At 43.0% G+C, this 25,859-nt stretch overlaps 1 protein-coding gene across 1 annotated transcript in view; it reads right to left on the minus strand.

Annotated features, from left to right (window-relative positions):
- LOC144827857 (uromodulin-like) overlaps positions 1 to 25,859 on the minus strand; it is a 254,678-nt gene that overhangs the window by 105,600 nt on the left and 123,219 nt on the right. Inside the window, exon 4 of the mRNA XM_078686022.1 lies at positions 9,502 to 9,659. Coding sequence (XP_078542148.1) covers positions 9,502 to 9,659 — 158 coding nt within the window. The remainder of the gene's footprint in view (positions 1 to 9,501; positions 9,660 to 25,859) is intronic.

Genomic DNA, 25,859 nt, shown 5'->3' on the forward strand with positions numbered 1-25,859 from the left:
CCATATACGAAGAGGGGGGAGGGGGGGGACGAAGAACTAATAAATGTTTAGGACCCACCCTCCGGAATATTAGTAATATAATTTATCAGACACACAAGATATCCCTTTTTGTTTTTTGAAGGATATTTTATGATGAAGTGTTCTCAGACATTAATTTGTACAGCTCCACTCGATGTCTTTACATGTCTTCTACTGAGTGAACCTGATTTCTGGCTGTTTTACAGGAATATTCCTCTACAGTTGTCTTCACTTTTTGTGAAGTGCACTTTAGGTGGCAGAAAGACAATTGCTACTAAGGTGTGATGGGTTTCCCTACATACTCTGTCAAAGAATGTGAATTTGCAACAAAAATGTCTTAAAGTACATTAAAAGACCAGGAACACTTGAGGTTGAGAGGAAACCTGGGGCATTTGAGAGCCAAGAAAAATGTAAAGAAGTATAAACTGGCAGTCTTTACATATCCAGCCCCTTGTAAACACTGCTCGAGAGAAAGCTCTAGAGAGTGGAAGTTAATAGATGTCATTAAGGATCAACATCCTCATTCCTGTTAATCTTTCCAAACAATGTCGAATATCATTAGGGAGGCATCGAAGGCTTTGGTCATGATGGGCCTCCAGTCAAATGTGGATCAACATCAACGCCACTATCGACACCGCCACAGGTCATCAAAATCTTTGACATCAATATTTTGCAAGATTTCTCATTTCCCTTAAGGTTGAGAGATCACAGACAGATGCGACTTGTTCAGCAGAAAGGCCAAAAGTTGCAGTGCCCATGAAAATCTTCTATATATAAATCAATGCCTGTATGGCCTATGAACTCCATAAGAAGACACTCCTCTGGAAACAGATAGTGACAGCCACTCCAATGCCGGAGCGGTATCTCAACACCTGGAATAATGGGATTTAAATAGGCAAGTGGGAATGGAGTCATGGATACTCTCTATGTTGTAAATCAAACCATCACAAATTAAAACTAATATTGAAGCACCAAATTCCCATCTTAAACAAGGAAACGTTTGTACTATTGAAAAACCATTCAATCAAGCTGGTACCATCTCACCAACAAGGATAAGGAGAATAGTCCAGGTACATCTTAATTTGAAAGAAATGTCTGAATTTGGAGTACAGTCTGTTCTTAGACATGGTTTTTACCATCAAGTTCATCAGATAATTTCCATCAGATTGATCGCTATTTAAAGAAAAAGGATTGGATTTGTCTGATAGATCTGCAGGATGCTTACTTCCACATACCCATAACAGGCGTACCCAAGGTTTGTGGTCAAAAGCTCTAATTCCCAGTGCACAATATTAACATTCAGCCTCACGTTAAAACCATGTGTGTTCGCCAAACGTATGGCTGTAGTAGTTGCTCACCAAGGAAGGTATGGGAGATTTGTCCTCTCCTACCTGGATGAATATGGCTAATCAAAGATCAAAGCCAGTCGATGAAGAAGCAGGACTTGAAGGGTACATCTATGTTACTAAACAGATGACATTTCCAAATCTATCATCAAAACTCAGTTTCAACTCCTGAGCAGAGCTTTTCCTATTTAGGGGCTGTGGTTGAAGGAAAAGTGAGGCCTTCAGAGGCAAGATGATCATCTATCTAAGACGAGTGCCATCTCCCAAACTGATAGCTTTGCAACTCTCTTCTCAGTGTTATGGTATTTTATGTGCGCTCTATATAGGGCAACCTGACCCACAGGCATTATAGCATGAGTACTAGGCTATATCTCCCACCTTTTGTATTACGACACAATGGGAGATGAAGTGATATGCCCAGAATCACAGGACATTGAGTCAAGGTTGAGATTTGAATTTGGTTCTCCACTGGTAAAGTCAGCAGATCTGACTGCTTGGCCACTTTTAGAACCCCAACATCCTGTATATCAATTGTTCTGAAAAAAAGGTTTCACATGAGACTCCTGCAGCAGGGCATACCTAAAAGATCAATGGACACAAAAACAGGGACAAGTGGGAAGTCAAACATCGACAGACTTCCAGCAATCAATCCCTCTAATGGTGGGCACAAGTCTTAATCTGCTCCAAGGCATTCCTTGCCAGAAGGAAACACTGTCACAAACAATTGACACAAATGCATGTCTCATGGGGTGCACAAGAGATCTGTGACATCTGGCAGTGCAAGAACATTGGGCAGCCAAGGAGAAGTCTTACCACATCAACTATCTAGAGATGAGGACAATCTGTCTGTCTCTCAAGGCCTCCTACCTGTCTTTGGTTATGAAAACGATACTAATTCAGATAGACAACACCAGCAGCATGCACTGTCTAATACAATAGGGAGGCACTGGGTTGAGTTCATTCTTGCTAAAAGGACAAAAGAATTAGCTGTGGGCTACAGCGGGAGATCTTACAATGATGGTAGTATACATCCCCGACAGTCTATGGCAAATGTCTAGATGTCTAGGCAGACTTCCTCGGTTGCATCAATGAGGGAAATCTACATTCTGGATGATGAAGTTGTTCAACATTTCTTCAAAGTGTGGGGAACTCCAGCTTTAAATCTTTTCACAATGGCTCAAAACATAAAATGCTAAGACTACACGTCCTGAGATCTACTGCTAGATCAGTGGATAATGCATTTTTGATCAGTTGGTCAAGAATAATTCTGTACGTCCTTCCTGCGACTGAGGTACTAAACTTAGACAAGGCTACTGTGGCTAAGCAATTGTGGGACCCACACATATATATGCAAAACTCATAATTGCCTACATTCAGACAAACACGCTGACACAAAGGTTGATCAAGCCATTTTAAGAAATCTGATAAGTTATCCACATTTAATTTTCAAAAAGACTCACTGCCTGAGTACATTTCTACTGTAGGAGCTGTAGTATTTAATGAGCTTTTAGCTTGATGCTCTATTATGATTCATGAATAAATAAATATCCTAAAATACAGGAGAAATTATTAATTAATTGTAGTCCTGGTTCTTTGCCATTGGAATCTTCATTGAAGTATTAGTGACCCACCCACTTCCCCAGCTGGGTCATCATGCGCATTTGAAACAGCAACTACTACTTCTTTAGCATCTTCTTTCACTATATGTACTGTATACGAGAACTAACCCTGGGACCTAACTGCCAGTGCAATGCATCATGGGGACTGGAAGTTCCTGGAGCTTTAAAGGGGCAGAAGTCTATTTCCATGTCTTCCCAATGTTAGCCTATCAGGCTACAGTTCCCTTTCAGTGGGTGCTGCAATACAATTTTAAAATAGCCTTTATTAGTCTCCCAACTGATTATTTTCTAGAAAAATCTGGCCTAAGGTAGGCTTCTAAAGGATGCTTGTCATCTTATAGACATATGGATAAATGAACTCTGGGTGTATAATTCTATAGACAGATATTTAAAATTAAGGGTTCTGGGTTTATGCAAGTAGCAGGGAATTATTCGAATGTTGATAGTTTTCAATGAAGATCTTATGATGCAGAATATATGTTCTGGGATCCCGCAAGTGGGAAGAACTATTCAATACGTACGATTTTTGGCAATTCTTCCAAAGAAATTGTCATGAACTTCACATCTTGAGGAGACACACATGGGTAAACCTCCTAAGCCTCAGAGGAATAATATGTATTCGGTGACAAGGATGACGAACAAATGTCTTTCACCACCCTCTAAAACAATTTATGTTCATTCAGGTAAGGAATGTTAGGAGCCAGGTAACCCTGACAGAGTAAGTCTTATCTACAGGGGGTGTTTTGTGTGTAGATACAGAACCCCATCCTTGCCTGGAGAAAGAGAAGACACATAGTTTTAATGCTTTACAACAGCACTAAAAGGGGATATGTGCTTTCTTTCCAACAAATCCCTCCAAAGAAACCCCTAACCTAGGTCTTCCATTCAGTGGACAGCACTTGAATTCACCTGCAGGGGGGGCAAGTTCGTTACAGAAAAGAGTGATGCAGTAGTGCCTGGAGAAGGAAATTGGGAGTGAGTGCTGTTCTCTGTACTTTCTGGTTCCAAAGAAGGACATTGCTCTAGGTCTGAACCTGGACTTCAGGGTTTTCAAATTTTACCTGTGAAGAAAAATGATGCTATCCCTGTTTTAATTGTTTTTGCTCTGAAAGTGGAAGACTGAATGGTGTCCCTCAAATTTCAGGATGCGAACATCCACCTACAGCTCTGGCAGCTGTACAACAGATACCTGAACCTCATGGAAGGATCCACCCACGACACTTCTATTTGGACTGATATCGGCCACAGGGTTTTCACCAAGTAAATGGTGATGGCACATCTGCACTCAGTTTTCCAGTAACCTGGGTGACTGGCTGCTCATGGTAGGCCTTCTACAGTTGATATCAGACCAACTGAAGACTAATGTATCTCTGCTGTTCGACTTGGGCTGTTCCATCAACCTTCCCAAGTAGCACCTACAGTCGTCTCACCACTGCTGTTCATAGGGACAGTAGTCGTCATAATACCTATATTGTATTTTATGTTCCTGTAAGATAAGAGGCATTTTGGATATGATTGCAATGTTTTGGAAGGACCTTGTGTTCTATCCCATATTGTTCTTCATCTGCTAGACCTGCTAGCTTCCTACTGGTCACCCAAGCACACTGGCACATCAGAGCTTCCGGTGGTGCTTCTGTCTGCAGTTCTTCCAACATACGTTCCTCTGACGAACACCAAAATGGTCTCTCCAGATACTGTCTCAGATCATGTATAGTGTTTGGTGAGGGGGAACCTGCCCACCGCTAGCAGTTGCCATAGTAGTGATGAATGCCTCCATATTAGGGCGGGGTCCGCACCTGGAGATTAAAGGCTGCCCTCCCTTCACATTGCTTGGTTCAGTTCTCCCTAGAGACCATAATAGCCCAAATTATTATTTAAATAAACATGGAGGCGTGGCTTCCTATCTTACCTGCATGGAGGCTTTGCGTCTCTGGGCCTGAGTGAAGGTGGATGCAACTGGCTGCTTGCCAACTATATGGCAGGCTCCCTGAATATAAGAGGTGACAGCCTAAGTCTATGACATCTTTCCAACCATGAGTGACATATACATCAGGAGGTGGTTCAGGACATCTTATTTCTCCACAGTTATATGCCCTCTAGTTACCATTGCATGCAATTTTGAGGAATATGTTTCATTTGAAGAGGATTTTTCCACTTCATAATGTATTTCTCCTCAAATTATTGAGTCCTTGAATATTGAGAAAGCTGCTGCAGGGCAGCTTTCAAGGTATTCTGATTACTTCGGGCTGACATTAGAGGATGTGGTATGCAGACCTTCTGAAACTCTTCTTGCATCCCCAGCTCAAGCTGCGTTTCAGAGTGAGCCTGTTCCCTCAGACAGAGGGGCAAGTCACCAACATGCAGTGCCTCCACCTCCATCCATGGAGATTGATCAGGGACTGCTGAGCTCATTTCAAGTGATACTGGAGATGGTTGATTTCATTCATTTTGTTTGTCACCCCTCCATAAAGTTAGCTAATGCAAGACAATGGACAAGTGTTGCTTGCTGTGCAAATAAAAGGGTGGATTATTTGAAGGTCCACATTTCTGAGGTTCTTCTTTTTTTTTTTACTTGGCCCATGCACCCCGCCATCCTTCTCTGCTCAAATCCAAACTATTGGAAGATTATGTAAGAGACTATGTTTAACATTTAAACTTTCACCATGCACTCTGCAGCAAAGGGACGCTAATTTGACTCTGACATTTCTGATAGAGACTCTATGCGAACTCTTACACAGCAGACAGTTTCAGTTTTTGACTCTGAAAACTGTGTGCCTGTCACAGAAACCCAGTGTGTCATTGTGCATCATTACGTCTGTTACTTGTTGTCCCTTGGACAAGCTGGCTCTCAGCACTAAAGTGGCTACTTAATATTGGGCAATCCCTCAAACTATCCACTTTTTTTATCCACCTCATCCGTCAAAAGAGGACGAGAGGTTACACCAGCTGTTCCTTGTAGGGTGGTCAGTTTCTAAAATGGACAGGATGAAGCCCCAGGGCTAAAAGATGATACACAGAGACCCAACAAGCACAGATGAGGCATTGCCAATCTCCACAAGAAAACTCTCCGATGCATGACCACCAAAGATGACTTCACACCAATCAAGGAACAGCTTAACTTCTATATCTGAACTGACCCACAGATAACCATCACAGAAACCATCTCCTACATACCCTCGGCCCCCCACCCTGGCTTCTTCAAAACCATCTCTGAGTTCATCTCCCCACCAGCAACCAAATCCAAGCATTACATCCTTCTTGTAGACCTCAACTCTACCTTGACAGCCCAACAGACACCACTTCCACCAAGTTCCAGTAGAGCATGTGAAATATCAGTCAAATACAGCTGGTCACTCACCCCACACACATTTCAAGACACTCACTCGACAACAACTTCACCACCCGCTACAGAGTCAAGTTCAGCCACGTCTCCGAGCTAAAATGAACCGACTAAAGCAAAGTCCACTTTATCATCGCGGGTGCCCCGGGCTCCTTCACCAACCCCTTGACTACCCCCACCACAGATGAGACAAAGCCACAGAGATCCAGTATACTACCGCCCTCTGCTCCAACTGAATCTTCAACTGTGCAGACACAGTCACACCCACAAAACCTGTCAACACCAGCATATCCAGCAAACATGCCAGCTCGTTCACCCTTGAACTCGGTGTTCCAAACAGGAATGAAATAATTAGAAAGATGATTTTGATGCACCAGGAACCCACTGACCTTGACAACTTCAGAACACCCCTCAACAAATACCACCATTACCTCAAAGAACCCAAGAAAGACACCCTATCAATCAGAATCGAAGCCAGTGCCAACCTCATCAAGGAACTTTTCAGCATCATAAGAGAGTTCTCATGCCATTCAGGCACCGAGAATATGATCCTCCAGTCCTAAGCTCTCTGCAGCACCCTAGCAGACCACCTTCACAATAAAATAACCCAGATTTACTGCAACTTCAACCGCACAACCCACAGTCATTGACCACTCCCTGACACCAACCGGCACCTCCGACCTTCACCTACTCACTCTATGGAAGTCACTTGTGCAACTGAACACATCAGCCATCATTACCTTCACTCACTCCACAGCTCCCATGGACCGCTGCCCCACCAGGTCTTCAACCTGGCATACGAAGAAATCAGCTATACACTCACAGGCATCCTCAATGCATCCATCTCCACATCCAAATCCCCAACGCATGGAAACATGCAGAGGTGAAACCCCTATGAAATAGCCCTCCACTGACCCCAGAAACCTAAAGGAGTACCGCCCCATCTCGCTGCTCCCTTATCCCACCAAGGTTTTCATGAGAGCTATCAACCACCAGCTCACCCAAATCCTGAAAAGGAACAACCTCCCAATCGTTTTTTGCCCCAACCATCGCACCAAGCCCACCCTCATCATTGCAACCGATGACATCTGAACCCTCCTCGACTGAGTAGAAAAAGCTGCCCTGATCCTCCTCGACCTATCAGCAGCTTTCAACACTGTCTTCCATCACACCCTCATCAGAAGACTCCAGGACCCAGGGTGATGCCCTCAAATAGATTACCTCCTTTCTCATCAGACGAACTCACAGAATCCACCTAACTCCCTATGCCTCTGAGCCCAAAAGGATCCTCTGTGGTGTTCTCCAAAGCACCTCCCTCAGTCCAACCCTGTTCAAAACTGACATGACCTCATGGCTGACGTAGTAAACACCAACAAACTCAACAACATCTCCTATGTGGACGACACCCAACTCATTTTCTTCCTCACGGAAAACAACCACCAGAACCAAGTTCAGTAACGCAATGACAAACATCGCAGACTGGATGAAGTCCAACTGACTAAAGCTGAACTTGGACAAGACAGAGGTGTGTATCTTCGGGAGGAACACCTCACTGTGAGGTGACACCTGGTGGCCCACCAGACTCGGAACCACACCCACCCAGACCAACCTGGCTGGCAACCTCTGGATCATCCTGAATGGCAAACTCTCAAAGCAGCACCAGGTCAACTCAGTATCCTCCTCCTGCTTCCACACCCTTCATAAGATCTTCAGATGGATCCCCATCAACACCAGGAAAACAGTCATGCTCGGCAGCCGACTCAACTACAGAAATATATCAACGCTAAACCCTCCACACAGCTTCTCAAATGACTCAAAACCATACAGAATACAGCATCCAAACTCATCCTCAACCTTACCAAATGAACCAGCATCACCCCCACCTCAGTATCCGCCACTGGCTCCCTGTCCAGAAGAGATGTCTGTTTGAAATGTTAACCCATGCCTTCAAAGCCCTCCAAAACCAAGAACCTGCATATTCCAACCACATCCTGACCTTCCGCCAACCCTGCAGACAACTTCCCTCTGCCTCCCCAGCTCTTGTCCACATCCCCAACATCCACAAAAGCCACAGCGGTGGTCATTCCTTCTCCTACCTTGCCACCGAGTACTGGAACGACTTCCCCCTACACCTCCAAACTGCACCTTCACTATTGGACTTCAGAAAAGGACTTGAGACCAAGCTCTTCGACAAAGTCCTGTGACACATCAACACCTGGATATCCCCTCCTACGGGGTGATTAGCAGCGCTTTACAAATACTGTTTTATTTGATTTGAAGATCAGATCTTCGATGGTTATGTGGGCAAGAAGAGCAAGACTTTCCAGATACGGAGTCCATTATGATGGATTGTCCTCTGTATTGCTATAAAAAAGGATCTACCAGAAGGAATTCAGGCTCCTTCCAATAGAGCAAAGTCTTATACCCTAGCACTGCCCACATGAGTGCCAATAGCAGATATATGTTGTAGGTCTTCCCTTCACATACACATTTACAAAGCATTACAGCTTGGATCGCACAGTGTGAACGGATTGCCATTTTGCATTTTCAATGAATCAGAATTTCCTAGCCTTACTACTCTTCGAGACCTACCACCTAAGAGAGGGTGCTGCTAAGTATCTATTGACAATGGGAGCAATCTGTGGTAGAAGTATCCATAAGAATAAAAAGTAACTTCCCTACGGTACCAATCTTACTAGTGGATACCTATAGATTCCTCACTATTGCACTTACCTCCACAACTCAAAGCATTCTCATAGGCATCTGTTGAATAAAAAGGTTGTATTTTCTAATATTCACTTTGAGTCATGCTGACCATGCATTGTTATTGTCTTTTTTAATACTGACCAACCACAGTAATTTTCCTTTGTATTTTATGTGTTATTATTGAGTAGAAGCAATATCGGCTACCAGTCTTGAAAAACTACTGCCCGTAGACTCCTGGGATGACCCTCCCTTGGTATTCCATATATTGCACAGTGCCTGTAGAAAATGCTTCATATAAACATAATGGAAAGAAACAAAACAGAACAAAGCAGATAAAGAAAGTAAGGGCAAAAAAGAAACTCAGAGTAAAAATATTTAACAAAAAGCAAGAGATCAACAATATTCATGGAAGTATTGGTGGATTGGTGGAAATCATTCCTTTCTGCATTCAGCACTTTCCATGGGTACTTACCTAGGAAGAGGATGTAGCGTTGTGAGCAGGCTGGTCTGCATTGTCAAGTTATATGTACATGAGAAGTTGAACCTCAGGCTGCTGCTTATTATAATCCCACTTACATCGTCAGGGGGAATATAGAGGACATTTGAATAAGTCACTGTCTTGTCATATATCTAAAACAGAAATTACAGCGATAGAGACACTAAAAATGACTGTTTCATAAAATATAAGACAAACTTCTACATATGTTCCTATTTTCTTTTGTTATCACAATAAAAAGCCTGTCATTGAGTAAAAATACAAATTGAATTATGAAAAAAAATCATTAAACAACTTTTAAGAAAATATATGAAATTTACAACCATTACAATTAAAATAACTAATCTAGTTTACGGAAAGACCAACTTCTGTAATGGCATTTAACCACTACCCCAAGCACGAAAGGAGGGCAAGACATATATACATAGGTTTCAAGCAGGTTATAGTTAGGAATTATAATTTAAAAAACCTTAGAACTTCATTGAAAAAAACATAGGTTTCAGGGGTGTTATAGTTATACTGACCAAGTAATACAGATATTCACACAGTTTAGTCACTATCCAATATATTTAGTGAGACACTATAAATTACTCAAGTGAACAATAAATCACACTGCTACTAAATCCTCTATCCAGATATTTATATATCCACTGATTCCTCAATGCAGATTAGTGTACATATAATACATATTTAAATATCAAACCAAACCACATTCACTGGATGATGTCATCAGTGATGTCATTTGAGATGTCATCAGTGAATTCATCAGTAATGTCACTGACCATGTCATGAATGATGTAACACGTGACATCATCAGCAGTGGATTGCGGGCGCGAGAGTTACAGGTAGTATAACTAACTATAACGGAGGAATTTCAATGGTTTTGTATAAATGAAATGTCCAGCTAAATATAACACCCCTGAAACCTATGTTTTTTCAATGAATTTCTAAGGTTTTTTAAATGATAATTCCAAACTATAATCTGCTTGAAACGTATTGTTTTTTTCAGTGAATTTCTAAGGTTTTTTAAATGATAATTCCTAACTATAACCTGCCTGAAACCTAAGGTTTTTTCAGTGAATTCAATGTTTCTTTTAAATGCTAATTTCTAATTATAATTTTTATTAAGCATATCTGTTTTTTTCTTTCTTTTTTAATTATCAAGGCAGAGTACAGAGCAGCAGATGCGCAGGCAACAAGTGGGCCACGAGGACTCACGAGAGCCAGCGGCGGCGGAGCAGGGTGGCAGCAAGAGCGGGGGTAGCGCCACAAGGAGGACCGTGTGGTGGTTGGGGGGGACCTACCTGGTAACAGGGTCAAGGGTAGCTCTCTTTACCACCGCGCGGGCTCCATATGAGAGGCTGTGGGAGGAAGGAGCAGCTAGGAGGCGGGAGCGGGGTTGGTGAATGGGAACAGCGGGGGGTGGGGCCACAGGGAGCAGCGGCGGGAGAAAGTGAAACAGAGGGAAAGAAGCAGGGAAAGGACACCAAGGCAATACGGGGCACAGGGGCACAGAAGGCAAAAGGGGGGAACAGGGGGGCACAAAGGGTTACACAGTAGTCACAAGGGGTTACAAGGCAGAATGCAACAGAGTAGCAATACGCAGGCAAAAAGTGGGCAGGGGGACTCACGTGGACCAGACAGGGTACAAAGGCAGAGTACAGAGCAGCAGATGCGCAGGCAACAAGTGGGCCGCGAGGACTCACGAGAGCCAGCGGCGGCGGAGCAGGGTGGCAGCAAGAGCGGGGGTAGCGCCACAAGGTGGCCCGTGCCGTGGCTGGGGAGCGACCTACCTGGTAACAGGGTCAAGAGACAATTTTACTCTATGTCCTCCGATTTTGTTAAAGGATGTAACAAAAACATTCCTCAATGTCTGTACTGACAACTGCCTACGATCTACATTGTGAGGGCTCACAATTCAGGTGGAATGGAGATTGCACATGACACATTCCAGTAGGCAAGAGACATTGTACCAGTGCAACCCGCCCGACCCATGAATCATTGCAGGGTGCGCACACGCTGAGTACTTCAGGTGCCACTAACTCACTGCACCACAAGTCATGTCCCCGGGGCCTTATAAAGACAGAATTCACTAGGCAAAAACATTGCTGCCAGTGCGGCAGGCCCAATATATATATATAATATATATAGATATAACTATGGCTGTGGGCTCTTCCTGATGACTGCCTCCGGTCTATACTGCGAACAGTAGGGCTCACAATTCAAGTTTAGTACCGATTTGTGTAAGAGACTATAATCGGTTAAGAAAACCAAATACTTCCAATCTGCAACATTGCCACCAGACATAAGTACCCATTTTGAGAAAGTTAGAATGCACTGCATGAAGTGCAATTGTTTAATTTGTTATGGGGAGCAATATGCAGACCTAGTTTGCAGAACAATTGATAACCACCGATGGTAGTTTTTTTTTACCCTGAAAGTAAATGCAATCCAGTATGAAACAGTCAATGCTTTGAGTGCAGCCCGTTCAGACCACGCATCATCGCAGGATGAGCACACGCTAAACCCAGATATACCACTAACTCAGTACACCATAGTACACGTGGCTTTATTGAGGTGAGATTCAGTAGTCAAAAAACATTACCCCCAGTGCGGCCTGTCCGGACCACACATCATTGCAGGTTACGTACACGCTCAGTCCCAAAGGTACTACTAACTCAGTGCACCATAATTCATCGCCACATGGCCGTATTCAGCCAGAATTCAACTGACTCTTCATTTATTATTTTCAGAGTGCAGTACCAAACTAAGTAAAACGTCTGTCAAACCCTATATACTATCCCTTTACTATGCTTCCTTCAAAAACTTTTATATCAGTTCTAGGATTAGTTAGAAAACAAAATTCATGCTGCAAGTGAAAAGGCACACTCAATGGCAGTCTACACTGCGGACAGCACAGGTCACAACTTGAACCTGAAACATACACACAATGCAGTGCAGCCTAAGATCTACACTGCGAACAGCAGGATTTACAACTTGAATTCAGCTTTGGATCCACACTACAGACAGTAGGGAATTCAGCCTTGACGTATTTAAAGCAGAGTCAAAAAATACTCCTGTGGCACTGCTAGTATGCGCAAGCACCTTTAATCCCTGCATCCTGCGAATTATGATCACAAAGAATGTAGAACACTGCGCCAAAATGTACCTCCACCACCGGCAAAACCAAGTACCTCTGGGAATCACCTTTAACATCACCACCAGACATACGTCCCCATTTTGAGAAAGTTAGAATGCACTGCGTGAAATGCAATTGTTTAATTTGTTATGGTGAGCAATCAGTAGACCCTGTTTCCAGAGCAATTGATAACCATCAATGGTATTTTTTTTCCCTCAAGGTTCATGCAGTCCAGTATGCAACAGTCAATACTTTGAATACAGACCGCTTGAACCACGCATCATCGCAGGGTGAGCATACACTGAGCACCAGACCTACCACTAACTTAGTGCACCATAAATAATCTCCATGTGGCCTTATTAAGGCAAAACTCAGTAGCCAAAAGGCATTCTTACCAGTGCGCTATGCCTGAACCAAGCATCATTGCAGGCTCCACACAAACCAACCCTACCTTAGTGCACCACAACTCATGAACCCTTTACGATAGAATCTTCTGTTTATTATTTCACATATAGTGCTCCTACCTTTGTACAGCAGGTCATAAACCATTGATGATTGAATATCTGTGAATATCTGTGTATGATATCATGATTACTATTCTACTTGTTATCAACAGCAACTTAATAAAATGGAGGCGAGCACACGTGCCCATAACCACTTCAACTATATCTGTGTCTGTGTACTTATTATGTTTGTAAAATGCTTCTCCTTCATCCTACCACATTATATTGTGCGTAAACAGCATACACAACCATTTTACCTCTGCCAGTAACAAAAACATTGATTATATAACTTTCTCTCGCTCATTCTACAAATACGAATGTACAAAGTGGATCATTACAATACTGCAAAGAAAGTGTATAGTCAATTTATAAGTGTGTGCTATTTCTTTTTTTTAACATATTTATATAGCGCGAAATCGACCCAAAACGATATCAGCAATTTACATGAGCACCGTATTTACAGTACATTTTCAGGCACGCGTAGATTACGTCATTTCTCTACAATAACAGGATGTGGATGCGCCTCAAGCACTGATTTCCAGCACCAAGTTTGACAGTATACCTGAATGACCACATACGTATATATATTACCTGCCTTCAAGTGCCAAAACTGCAACATAAAGCTTTCACAGCCCTGTATTACTACGCTACAACACTCCACTGAATGTACAACAAACATTCATTTTCACAGAAATTTGTCATGTTCACCATATTTTATGTGTGCAACCATGGATGAATATAAGTTCAGTGATACCCCGTACCTTACATGTTGCCATGTTGTGGGACTTTACAAACATAATGACACATTTGTGTTTAAGACCTGGGTGACGTCAGCACTACAACATGGACAACCGAATCAGTTGATTTCTCATATAGCTCACGACGGAACCACGCCCATAGCTCTGGAGTTATCGTTCACAGCCTCGCGCAGCACTGGCATACATCAGGTCAGTCCACTCTGCTTACGCTATCAGGAAAACACAACAACGCTACATGGCCCAGATTTCCACTGTAGTGATTTCTTACTTCCAGGTCTAGTTCTCAGAATGGCACACACACACTACCTCATGGCTGGTATACACCCACACCACACCCAACCAGCACATGTGTCACTACACACGTGGCTGTACCAATAAAAAAGACAGGTGCATGTGCTCTACGCAATTTTAGAGTTGCTCCCATCGCAAGCGTTGTGATGGCCCGTCCTAGTGGTTTGAACGCCTCATGTAGGCATGAACTACCGAACAGGGAAGCCCACTACCGCGTGCGTGGCCTCTGTCATCACTGAGTTAGTGGTTCCACAAGGACTGAGCGGCTGAGGAACCTGCGATGAAGATAGATGCATGAGTATGTCCTCTGCCATAGTGATATCAAGACTCAGCACCAAATCTGAGACTTCATTGAGGCAGAGCGGGACTGCATGATGTAGAAAGTACCCTGTCCGCGAAAAGGTGAGCAGTGAGGCCTGGGTGCGCAGCGGAGGGAGTAGATGGGGTGTAGCAGGCTGGATACAAAAAGGCGATGCCGCAGTATCTTATTGCATTTGTATTTTTATCTTGATAATTTGCAACATCTGAAAAAAATGTGAAAGCTATCCGCCATATCAGCCCCACACCGAAAACATTTACCATCATACCTACCCCCCACTTAAACATATGTGCTGGCGTATAATACAGCCTAAAGATGGTTTTACAGCATTGCACTTTCAGATTGGCAGACAGCAATGCTTCCCTAGATCTTATAATAGCAGTCTCTATACATAGGTTATCGACCCCCAAAATCGTTGACCACTTGGAGTTCTGTTTTTCTAGATCGTATGATCTATAAGATAATAATATCTTATATAGCACCCCAATCTTCTCCAGCCATCTGACAGCCTCAACAACTAAATTGGGTGCACTTGAAACATTTCTCCGATTTATAAAATGTCTGATTTGAAGAAATAAAAAAAATTACAATTTGATAAATTATACTTTCTCCCTAGATCTTCATAAGACATAGGGGGTCCAACAACCACAAAGACATCTCCTAAGTGAGGATTACGCTTAGTCCTCCATCCAAGAGCTACACTGTCTGAAAAAATAGGGGAAAGAATTTTCACCGCATTCGTGGGGGTATACCGAGAGAGTTTCTCAATTAAACATAATTTACGAATTCTCTTCCACACTTTGAAGGCAGATTCCAAAACTTTAAATATAGTTTGCTTGAAGTAGCTGCCATCAATTTCTTTAAAGAAACATTGTCGTGCCTCAGAGCCTAACAAAATCTGAAAAATTGAGCGAGCCTCTGCCCTATTAGCTGGACCTTCCCCTGTTAATAACACCCTCATTTTTACTAGCACGTCTAGGTTTACCGGGTGCCCAGAAAAATTTTGCGCACATGGATTGCAGATGCTGCAATTGAGCAACAGATAAATCCAAAGGTAGTGACCTAAATAGGTATGAGACTTTTGGTAAAACATTCATTTTAAGAACTTTGCTTCTACCTATTAGGGTAAAATGAAGTCTTGCCCACCTATCTAATGATTCCTTAATGTTGCGTAGCAACACAGTCCAGTTAGCATGTACCACTTCAAGTATTGACAACCTAATTTTGTTACCCATGTAGGTCACTTCTTTTAAAATTCTAACATCATCAGTAATAAAATTATCAGTACATAACATTTGAGTTTTGCTAATGTTTAGTTTATATCCCGATACCTGACCAACAAATATTGCCAAATGCTCAATTTCTAGAATAGCAGCATGAGGATCGGCCGACATTACCGCAATTTCATCAGCGTGAGCAAACACTGAATATGGAATATTTTGCACAACAAAAGGTTTAATCAAGGGTGAATTACCTCACTGCTCAATGAACGGATTGATATAAAGAGCGAAAAGTAACGGTGATCAGGGACACCCTTGCCTAGTGCCTCTTGTAATATTAACTGCATCCGATAGTAAACCCATTGCTGCAATTTTAGAGACTGGTGAAGTGTACAATACCTGAGGGGCTGTCATGAACCTTTTTCCAAAGCCCAGTCGGCGCATCAGCTCCCATAGATATTCCCACTCCACGCGGTTGAATGCCTTCTCCGCATCCAATAAAATTAACCCCAAATCTAATTTCTTCCTCTGGGCAACATCAAGAAGCGTCACCACTTTGTTCACGCGAGTAACTGGCCCTCGTGATGGTATAAACCCATGCTGGTTTTGAGAGACTAACAAGCTAATAATCTGAGACTGTCGGGAGGCTAGAATCTTCGAATAAATCACAATTTAGTAATGAAATTGGGCAGTATGACCCTACCAACTCTGGGTCTTTATCCTTTTTACTAAAAACTACGACGATGATCTTTCTTTTACTATCTTTTAGATATAGAGCTTCTTGGTGCGCTATGTCCTGGCACGTGGTGGAAGACACACCAGTGACAGAAACGTGAGCTGCGAATATTCTTTTCAGTCACTCTTTCACTTCCTCTCTCCTTTGATAAAGAAATGGCGCACAATCTTATCATCCTTTTTATCTAACAGCTTGTGCTTCACAAATTGCCATCCCCTCCAACACCTCCAAAGCTCAACGTTTGAGAATTCTGCGACGATGCATAGCCATCGTAACAAAGCCTGAGAAGGCTGCTTTGACATGTGGTGCACCCTCTTTGAATCTCGCCAATGGCACAAGGTGAGCAAAGAAGCTTGTTTCCGAAGCAACGATAAGTCACCTGTGTGCGGAGAGAGTGAGTAGTGTGCAGCAGCTTGATTGCAAAGGAATGTACAATTACCTCTGGGCAGTGAGAATGGATAGGTTTGAACAGTCTGGGTGCGCAAGAAAAGGCACTCACCTCCGGATCTGGGAGACAATGGGGTGCAACAGTCTGGGTACGCAGTAAAGAGAACTCACTGCTATGCAGTTGGAGTGCATGGGTATAGTACTCTGGGAGAAAAAGAGCGCACAGATACCACCTTGCAGTGGAAGTTGATGTTATACAGTATCCTGGGTGTCCAATGGCATAAATCAGAAATATACTTGTGCAGTTGTATGTACTCTGCTATTGTGGAGAAGTGTGGCTTAATGGTTAGAGCGGTAGACCTTGATGCAGAGCTCTGGCCGGGACCAGGGTTCGATTCCCACCTCGGCGGGTCTCGGGCTCAAATTCCTCTCACCGGATATTCTCGCCTCAGTGCCTATTCTAATCATGGGTCCTACGCTGCAACTCTGGGCAATAGCTTGCTTAATCTCCACAATGGCCACAACAGCGCGAGGATGCTTGGTTTCACCATGGGGGTGCCCAGGAGTGGACACTTCACAAGAAAAACCAGGAAGGGTTCCTTAGCGGTATGAGTACAAGTGCCGGGAGACCCGGTGCGGATAGCTGCGCGCTATACAAGTACAAAAACATTTACATTTATATTTACATTACTAACTCTATACTATCTTTCAAATCACTACACTTGAGGGTGCACTATGAACCGGCACGTGCTTGGACACACAACAGAGGCAAAGAGGTGAGCTACGAAGATTTTCTCCAGTATTAACACTACCTCTCCTGCTCCATCTATTACTTTCTCTCTCTTACACTATCAATGTTGTTTTTTCTCACTTTCTCTCTCTCCCTCTCTCTCACATTGTTTCTCTTTCTCTTTTCAAGTTATGGACGCTGCTGTCCACTCTGCAGATAAATAAATCAAGGCTGAATTTAATACAGTCTGCAGTGTAGAAACAAAGCAGACTTCAAGTTGTGAACTCTGTTTGAAACAGTGTTTACAAAAGATAAGCAGAGCAGCCTAGATACACAATGTCTCCAATTAAATGCGTTGCAAATAACCAATATTGTTCTGCATAATTACGTGATCTCTCACCTAATTCTGTCTCATCTCTGAATCATTTTAAAGACCTGTTGGACCATACTGTAGATATGATGCAGTAGGCACTTTCCTACAGACACATCTTCAACGTGGGCCTATGAGAGGGGTGGGATGTATCAGGCACACTGCAGACATGCAAATAACAAAATATTGCCAAGTGATATGTTAATTTGTGATCTTTGACCTCATTCACTCACATCGATCTAATTTTAAACACTTATTTTCATTTTTTGTTTTGCAGGTTGCCTACCCTCCTACCATTGGAGTCCATCTCACATTTTGTTTATTATATTGTTATGTTAAAGTTACTTTTCTAGTTATTTATTATATTGTTATATTAAAGTTAAGTTTCTAGCTATTTATTCTTGTAATAAAAGTTAATTTAAAAAAGTGTATACGTCTTCTTTTTCTGACAACATTTCACTATTACTTAGTGTGACAATCATATGCTTAGAGAAGATTTAAAAATGAAAGTAGAAATTATGTTTAAAACTAGAAGTATAATACTGAGGCTAACTCTTCACCAGCTCTTTACCAGAGTCTGTAGCTGTGATTAACGGTACCTATGGAAAAGTTTAAAAACTCCAGCACAGTCTTTGTTTGGATTAGCAACATTGTGTGGTGAACTTGTGACCTGTGTGCTCACTTAAGTGTTCCATGAACTGTTACAATGGCAGTAAGCAGTTTGGGGTTAGGGTTGAAAGGTACTGGCTGTACAGAAACCGTTATATTTACCCAGGATCCTCCACATGACAGAGGGGAAAGCAAAGTGAGACAACAGAACACTGTTGAGCAGATTTACAAGCCCCTTGCACCACTTTTGCGTCACTTTTCCCATGTTAAAAGTGACACAATAGTGGCGCAAGGGACTTGTAAATCTGCCCCTATGTACATTACGAGCAAAAGAAGTACACAACTCTTCGAATTCTTTATCGATTACAATTAGACAGTGTTGCTTCACGATTCACAATGCACTTCGCTAAATACTTCATGCTGATTTAAATGGGAGACGGGATTGTCGACATTACAAAACTTAGGGGCATATTTAAAGACGGCGTTAAAATTATCGCCGCTTTACCGGCAGCAAACTACAACTAAAACGGCGATAATGGACTTCAAAATCCTTTGTTATCTTACCGAAAGATTTTTTCAACACTGATGTTTGCTATGGCAGGGTGAGAGCCAGTGAGAACACGAAAACCTACTCTCTTCTTTAAAATGCAAAGCAGAATGCTTTTCCCCACGGGGAGATGCATATTAGCAGGTCCCCATGTGCAAAAGTAATGGTGGCTTCCGAAGAACGCAGGAAGCTAACTGGGACCATAGTGACATTGGGCATCCACCCACAAACCCCAACGTTGTATCCCATGGGATGGTATCCCGAGGAAGAATAAAAATTAATAGTCGGTGATATTTTTTTCTTACGGTAAAAATAGGAGTCTGTAACGGACATATTTACAAGGACAGCAGTAAAATGTTCTGGTGTAAACCTGGGCTTCTATTGGAATGCTCACAAATCCTCAAAAGCCTAATATTAAGCCCATTATGGCCGCTTTAACAGAACTTTCCTAACGCTAAAGCGACGATAATTTTAACGGTGTCCTTGTAAATATGCCTCCAATATCGTGAGAAATACAGCGATAATTCATGTTCGCAAGTGAATTGCTTGTTAATATAAGACTATGGACTAAACATATCAATCCACCTCGCTTATTAAGCATACTTGAGTCTACTTCAGAACAGATGTTAGGATCCAACATAAACCGCAATTAGCGTGAATTTTGCTATTGGTCCTCAAATCCAAGGCCGCCTTGTAATTACAACGCTGTTGTCATACCTCCCTCTTCCTTTTTATATTGTCATACTAGCAGCCCGTCCCGACGTTGTCCTGGTATGAATTGCTGCCGGCCAGTAGTATATTGTTTTGTAGGATTTCGTTTTGATAGCATGTCTTATCTGTGACAGGCCTGTGAAACGCTCCGATTCACAGTGCACTGCTGATGCACTTAAGAGTGCGCATTCAGTAGTGACTGAACTAGAGTTTCCCTACTATTTTTTTTTTCCTTGCAATATTATACAGCTCGAACTCGACAACATGGCATGAGCACAATTTACATTACAGAGGAACACATTCATTTGTGGTAGGCATGGGGAGACAAAACGATTTGCCTGGATTCACAGGATGTTGAGCTGATACCAAGATTCGAACGTAGCTCCCCAGCTCTAAAGTTCGCAATTCTAGAACTTGTGGCGGGAGGTGTGTCTAAAAGTGTATGTCGGTGCTGGCCATCAATGAGAGAGACCTGTGCATTTTTCTAATTGGTGGTGAAAAAATATGAGTATGTTGCTGGAGATGTAGGCCGCCGTGCCACCAATGTACTTACCGGGGAGGGTAAACACCCATTATTCCACAACTTTCTTTCCGCATACCATCACTCCACATACTTTCATTACGAAAGTACCATGACTCCGCAATGCCATTATAACGCATGGCATTACATTTTATATGCTTTTAACACGCATACATTTACAACGAAATTCGTTGTAAATGCATGAATGGTAAAAGCATTTTTTTTTTATGTTTGGATAAGGTAAGTATGGGTATAGGGGTATATGTTTTGGGGTACTGAGGTATATGTTTTGGGGTATTTGGGTATTTTAAGGTTTCAGATATAGTTTTGGGTTATGAGGTACAGGGGTAGTTTTAGGGTTTAGGGATAGGTATGGGTTTTGGGGTATAGGGGTATTTTTAGGGTTTATTTATTTATTTATTATGCAATTTGTATCGCGCAAACTAAACCCGAAGGTATCAAGGCGCCTATCAAAACAGATCAAAAAGTATGCAGAGCACCACTACAGGTATGCGCGTGTAAAGAGGTGGGTCTTTAAAGCAGATCTAAAGGCTTGTAGAGTGGGGCGGGACCTTACTTCCAGAGGGAGAGCATTCCACCATTTAGGGGCCAGGTTAGAAAAGGCCCTGCCTCCCCATCTTGTCTTCCTGACACGAGTTCAGGGGTAGGTTTGGGTTTTGGGGTACAGGGGTATTTTAAGGGTTCAGGGCTAGGTTTGGGTTTTGGGGTACAGGGGTATTTTTAGGGTTCAGGGCTAGGTGTGGGTTTCGGGGTACTGGGGTATTTTAGGGTTCAGGGGTAGGTTTGGGTTTTGGGGTACAGGGTTATTTTTATGGTTCAGGGTTAGGTTTGGGTTTTGGGGTACAGGGGTATTTTTAGGGTTCAGGGGTAGGTTTGGGTTTTGGGGTACAGGGGTATTTTAAGGGTTCAGAGCTAGGTTTGGGTTTTGAAGTACAGGGGTATTTATAGGGTTCAGGGCTAGGTTTGGGTTTTGGGGTACAGGGGTATTCATAGGGTTCAGGGATAGGTTTGGGTTTTGGGGTACAGGGTATATTTATAGGGTTAAGATGGGTTAGTGTTTAAGGGTGTTGGGGTATTTTAAGGAGTAAGGGTGGGTTATGATTATGGGGTGCAGGGGTATTTAAAGGGAGCAGGGTGGACACCCGGAGCTGGAATGTACAGAACCTGGGAAGAAAAAAAAATGAAATATTGGTCACACCGCTCGCTTTTTTTCCCGTAATCCCGTGCCCGCACACGCCCACAGCACACGATATGAGACATGGCATGAAGGGCGGAATGTAATACACGCCCCCAGCGTTTGTCACGCCCCCAGCACACGCCCACAGCACAACACAGACACGCCCACAAGGAACTACTTTGCTGGCACGGTTCTTTTACCTTTTAAATGTATATGGTGGGCGTCTGCATAGCCTATGCCCTTCTGCTGCAACTGCCCTTTCCAACACTGTAATGGGTGTTGTGATTGGTGCTGTGGTTCCGGAGCTTACCCGCCTCAAAGGTTTGGGCTCTCTCTTTATTATATTAGTATAGATGAACACCTACCTTGCCACTGAGAACGCCTACATTGCAGCTCATTGGAGCTACGAGGTAAGACCTTAGCAAACCGGCTGCTAACATGCATTAATGCATCTTAGCATTGCCTAGTAAATAGGGCGATATAATTTTCACCGCATTTTTGGCTTTTTAAAAAGAATTGCGGCAAAATGGCACTTGTTAATATGCCCTCAAGTTTGCTATGATACAGCGAGAACCTTGACTCCCGCCCTGCCATAGCAAACAGCAGTGTCCCAGGGGTAGACACCCCGAGACACAGCAGGAGCCGCTCCTGGTGGGGGTGTTCCCCAAGGCTTTTGACTGCTCCAGAATGCAGAGCACGCGGCCCCTCTCCCAAAATATAAAAAGTCCCAGAGGGTGGTAATCCCCGGGGCTTAGACGGACCTTTGAGCTCCCTCACCCATTTATTTTGTAGCACCGAGGAATGGCAGTCCCCGGGTTACAGGGTCCCTCGGAACCACCGTCAAATGTAATATTTTAGACCCCCTGAATTTGGCCCTCCCAGGGAGCTAATTTTTAAACAAGCACAGGAGCCCGGGCTTCGTTTTAATTTTTATTTCAGAGAAACCATGCACCGAGCGTACATTTCTCAGTTCCCCCCCCAAAAAATGTTTTGGGAAGGGCCCTAGGGGTCCTTGTGGGACCCCCTAAGCAGGTCTAGATGGTAAAAATATTTCTTACCTTCCCCCTTTATACGTTTTGAACACTTGTTCCACTAATTTCTAGATCCTCGCTTCTACCGAGGCACACATGGCTGCCAACACTTCTTGGTTTTGAATGTTGACAACCACTTGACAGTCAATTAGCGCATGATCGGGACGGTGCGCTTAGAGTGCGCGGAAGATGAGCGGATCCACAGAGTCCATAGATATATATGTACTTTTAATTGTAATTTTTATCAGAAACTACTGAACGGATTTACACCGTTTAAGCAAAAGGCAAAAGTCTGAATAGAGGACTACCTCTTCGACAAATTTGGTATAATTCCATTCAGCCATTCGGGCTGTAGCCGCAATGAACAGTTCCTATGGAAAATTGCATGGGGAAAACACGTTTTGGGACCCCCTTTTTTCTCGGCCCCCACTTCAAATGCAATATTTTAGACCTCAGGATTTGTCCTGCCCAGGTAGCTAATTTTTTAACAAGCACAGGAGGCCGCGCTTTGTTTTTATTTGTTTTACAGCAGATCCATGCACCCAGCACACATTTCTCTGTTTTAAAAAAAAACTAACTATTTTTGGGGACCCCCTAAGCAGTTCTAGAGGGTCAAAATATGTCTTACCTGCCCCCTTTATACGTTTTGAACACTTGTTCCACTAATCTCTAGACCCTTGCTTCTACCGAGGCACAAACACTGCCAACACTTCCTGGTTTTGAATGTTGACAGCCACTTGACAGCTAATTAGCATTCAGCGCGTGATCGGGATGGTGCCCTTATCGTACTTTTAATTGTATGTTTCTCAGGAACTACTGAACAGATTTACACCATATCAGCAAAAGGCACGTGTTTGAATCAAGGACTACCACTTTGCAAAATTTGGTGTAATTCCGTTCAGCCGTTCGGGCTGTAGCTGCGATGAACAGTTCCTATGGAAAATTGCATGGGGAAAACATGTTTTGGGACCCCATTTTTTCTCAGCCCCCGCTTCACGAATCACCTCAAGACTTTCAGGATAGGAGCGGACCGGAGAGCCCCACCAGTTTTTGCAAAGATTCATCAACCGGTGCCAAAGTTATTCCAAATAGAATGTTGCAGATTTTCTATGGAAAATAGGTCCTAACTATAACTACCTACTGGCGACCGTCAGTAGGTAATATATTCACCGAAAAAAACATAGGTTTCAGGGGCGTTTTAGTTAATAGGACATTTCACTCGCACAAAACCATTGAAATTCCCCTGTTATAGTTAGTTCAGCTAACTATAACTTGCGCCCCCGCAATGCACTGCTGATGACATCACATATTACATCACTCATGACAAGGTCAGTGGGACTTGTGGGACCCCCAAAGCAGGCCTAGGGGGTCAGGGTGTTTCTACCCTGCCCCCTGTTCATGTTTTGCGCATTTGTTTTTCTCTTTTCTTGAGACTTGGTTCTACCGAGGCACAAGATGTCTGCCTAACACTTCCTGGTTTGGAGTGTTGACAGCCAATTAGCATAAAGCTCGTGATCGGGAGGGTGCACAGATCCTCCGTGCCTCTAGATATTGAAACTTTTTTAATGTTGATTTTCTCAGCAACTACTGCATGGATTTACACAACTTAACAAAAAGGGATCTTTCTGAACCATGGCCTACCTTTTTGCCAAATTTGGTGTAATTCCATTCAGCAGTTTGGGCTGTAGCCGTGTCTAATGTTTCCTTGGGAAAATTGGATGGGGAAAATACATTTTGGGACCCCCCCTTTTTTCTCAGCCCCCGCTTGACGAATCACCCCAAAACTTTCACGATAGGAGCAGACCGGAGTGTGCCACAAATTTTTAAAATTTTGCGAAGATTTGTCAATCAGCACCAAAGTTATTGGGATTAGAATGTTGCGATTTTCCTATGGATAATAGGTCCTAACTACAACTACCAACTGGATTTTGAAAGAGAGAGCAGAGAAACCTGTTCTCTCTTTCAAAATGTAAACCAAACTGCTTTTCCACATGGGGATCTGCATGTTAGAAGCTCCCCATGTGGAAAAGCAATGCCGGCTCCCGTAGGATGCGGGGAGCCGTCTGGGGCCGTGGGGGCATTGGGAACCCCTTCCCCATGGTCCCCAACGTTGTATATAGGCTCCAGGGGATGGGGTCCTCGGGGAGAATAGCAATTAGCGATAGGTGCTAATTTTTTTTTTGCGGTAAAATTAGGAGCCGCGCATCCAGCATGGCGCTAAGCGCTGCCCCTGGTAAGCACGTGTTGGGTGCATGACTCCTAACACACTGGGTGCACGACTCCTACCGTGTTGAGTGCGCGACTCCAAGCAAAAAAAAAGTTATATTTTTCAGATATATATGAAGCTATCAAGCTTATGTGCTTAGATCTTGGGTGGCTCTAAGAAGAGCTGTTGCATTTAGTGGGAGATTTTGGTACCTAGAAGTAAGTACCGATGCAGAGTCTAAAGTTGCTGAGGAAGACTCTATTACCCACATCTGTAAAATGTACACCATCTCTCCTATAGATGCCATCCATATTGAAATGCAGATTGTTTTTGTAAATGGACCCCATTCCATAATTTCTGAGATAAACAGAAACAGCTTTATTGACATGTTTCCTAGCTTTCTCAATCTGTGGACAAAATTGATTGGACCAGTTCCATTTCTGTCTTTGGGATAAGTTAGAATAGACAAAGGCAGTTTGGGGGAAAAGTGACATCAATTCTCCATAGGTGTCCTTTATAAGCATTTCCAGATCTACCCCAGTCAAAGTGCCTAGGTCATTGCCACCACAGTGCTCAATTATGAGGTCAGGGTGTTGGAGATGCAAACAGGATTTAACCAATTGCATCAAGGTGTGCCACTTTAATCCTCTCTGACCAATCCATTTAATGTCTACATTTGGCAAAGCTAGGTCTTATACCTCTGTTTTCTGCTTACCTTTGGCTCCAGAAAATATAGCTGTGTCCCACAATCCACACAGTAAGAATCTTGAAGGGACATCTGGATGAACTCAGAAGGTGTCTGTATGCAAAATGGCAGTTTGAAAACTAAGATTTTTCTAAAATGCTGGATAAGATGCAGTTTTGAACAAAGAAGAGAAATAATTGGCTGTTTGAGAACATTATAGACTGAAAAGGAGGGTGCATGTTTTTGTGTTTCAAAAGCATGTTTCTTATTGGTTAGTAAAAACTGTTTGAAAGGAACATTAGATAGGAAAAGCTGGTATTTGGAAAATTCAAGCACACTTGCTGTTTGGATTAGGAACATTTTGTGCTGAACTT

This window comes from Lissotriton helveticus, chromosome 4_1 (genome assembly GCF_964261635.1).
Source record: "Lissotriton helveticus chromosome 4_1, aLisHel1.1, whole genome shotgun sequence".
NCBI lineage: Eukaryota > Metazoa > Chordata > Amphibia > Caudata > Salamandridae > Lissotriton > Lissotriton helveticus.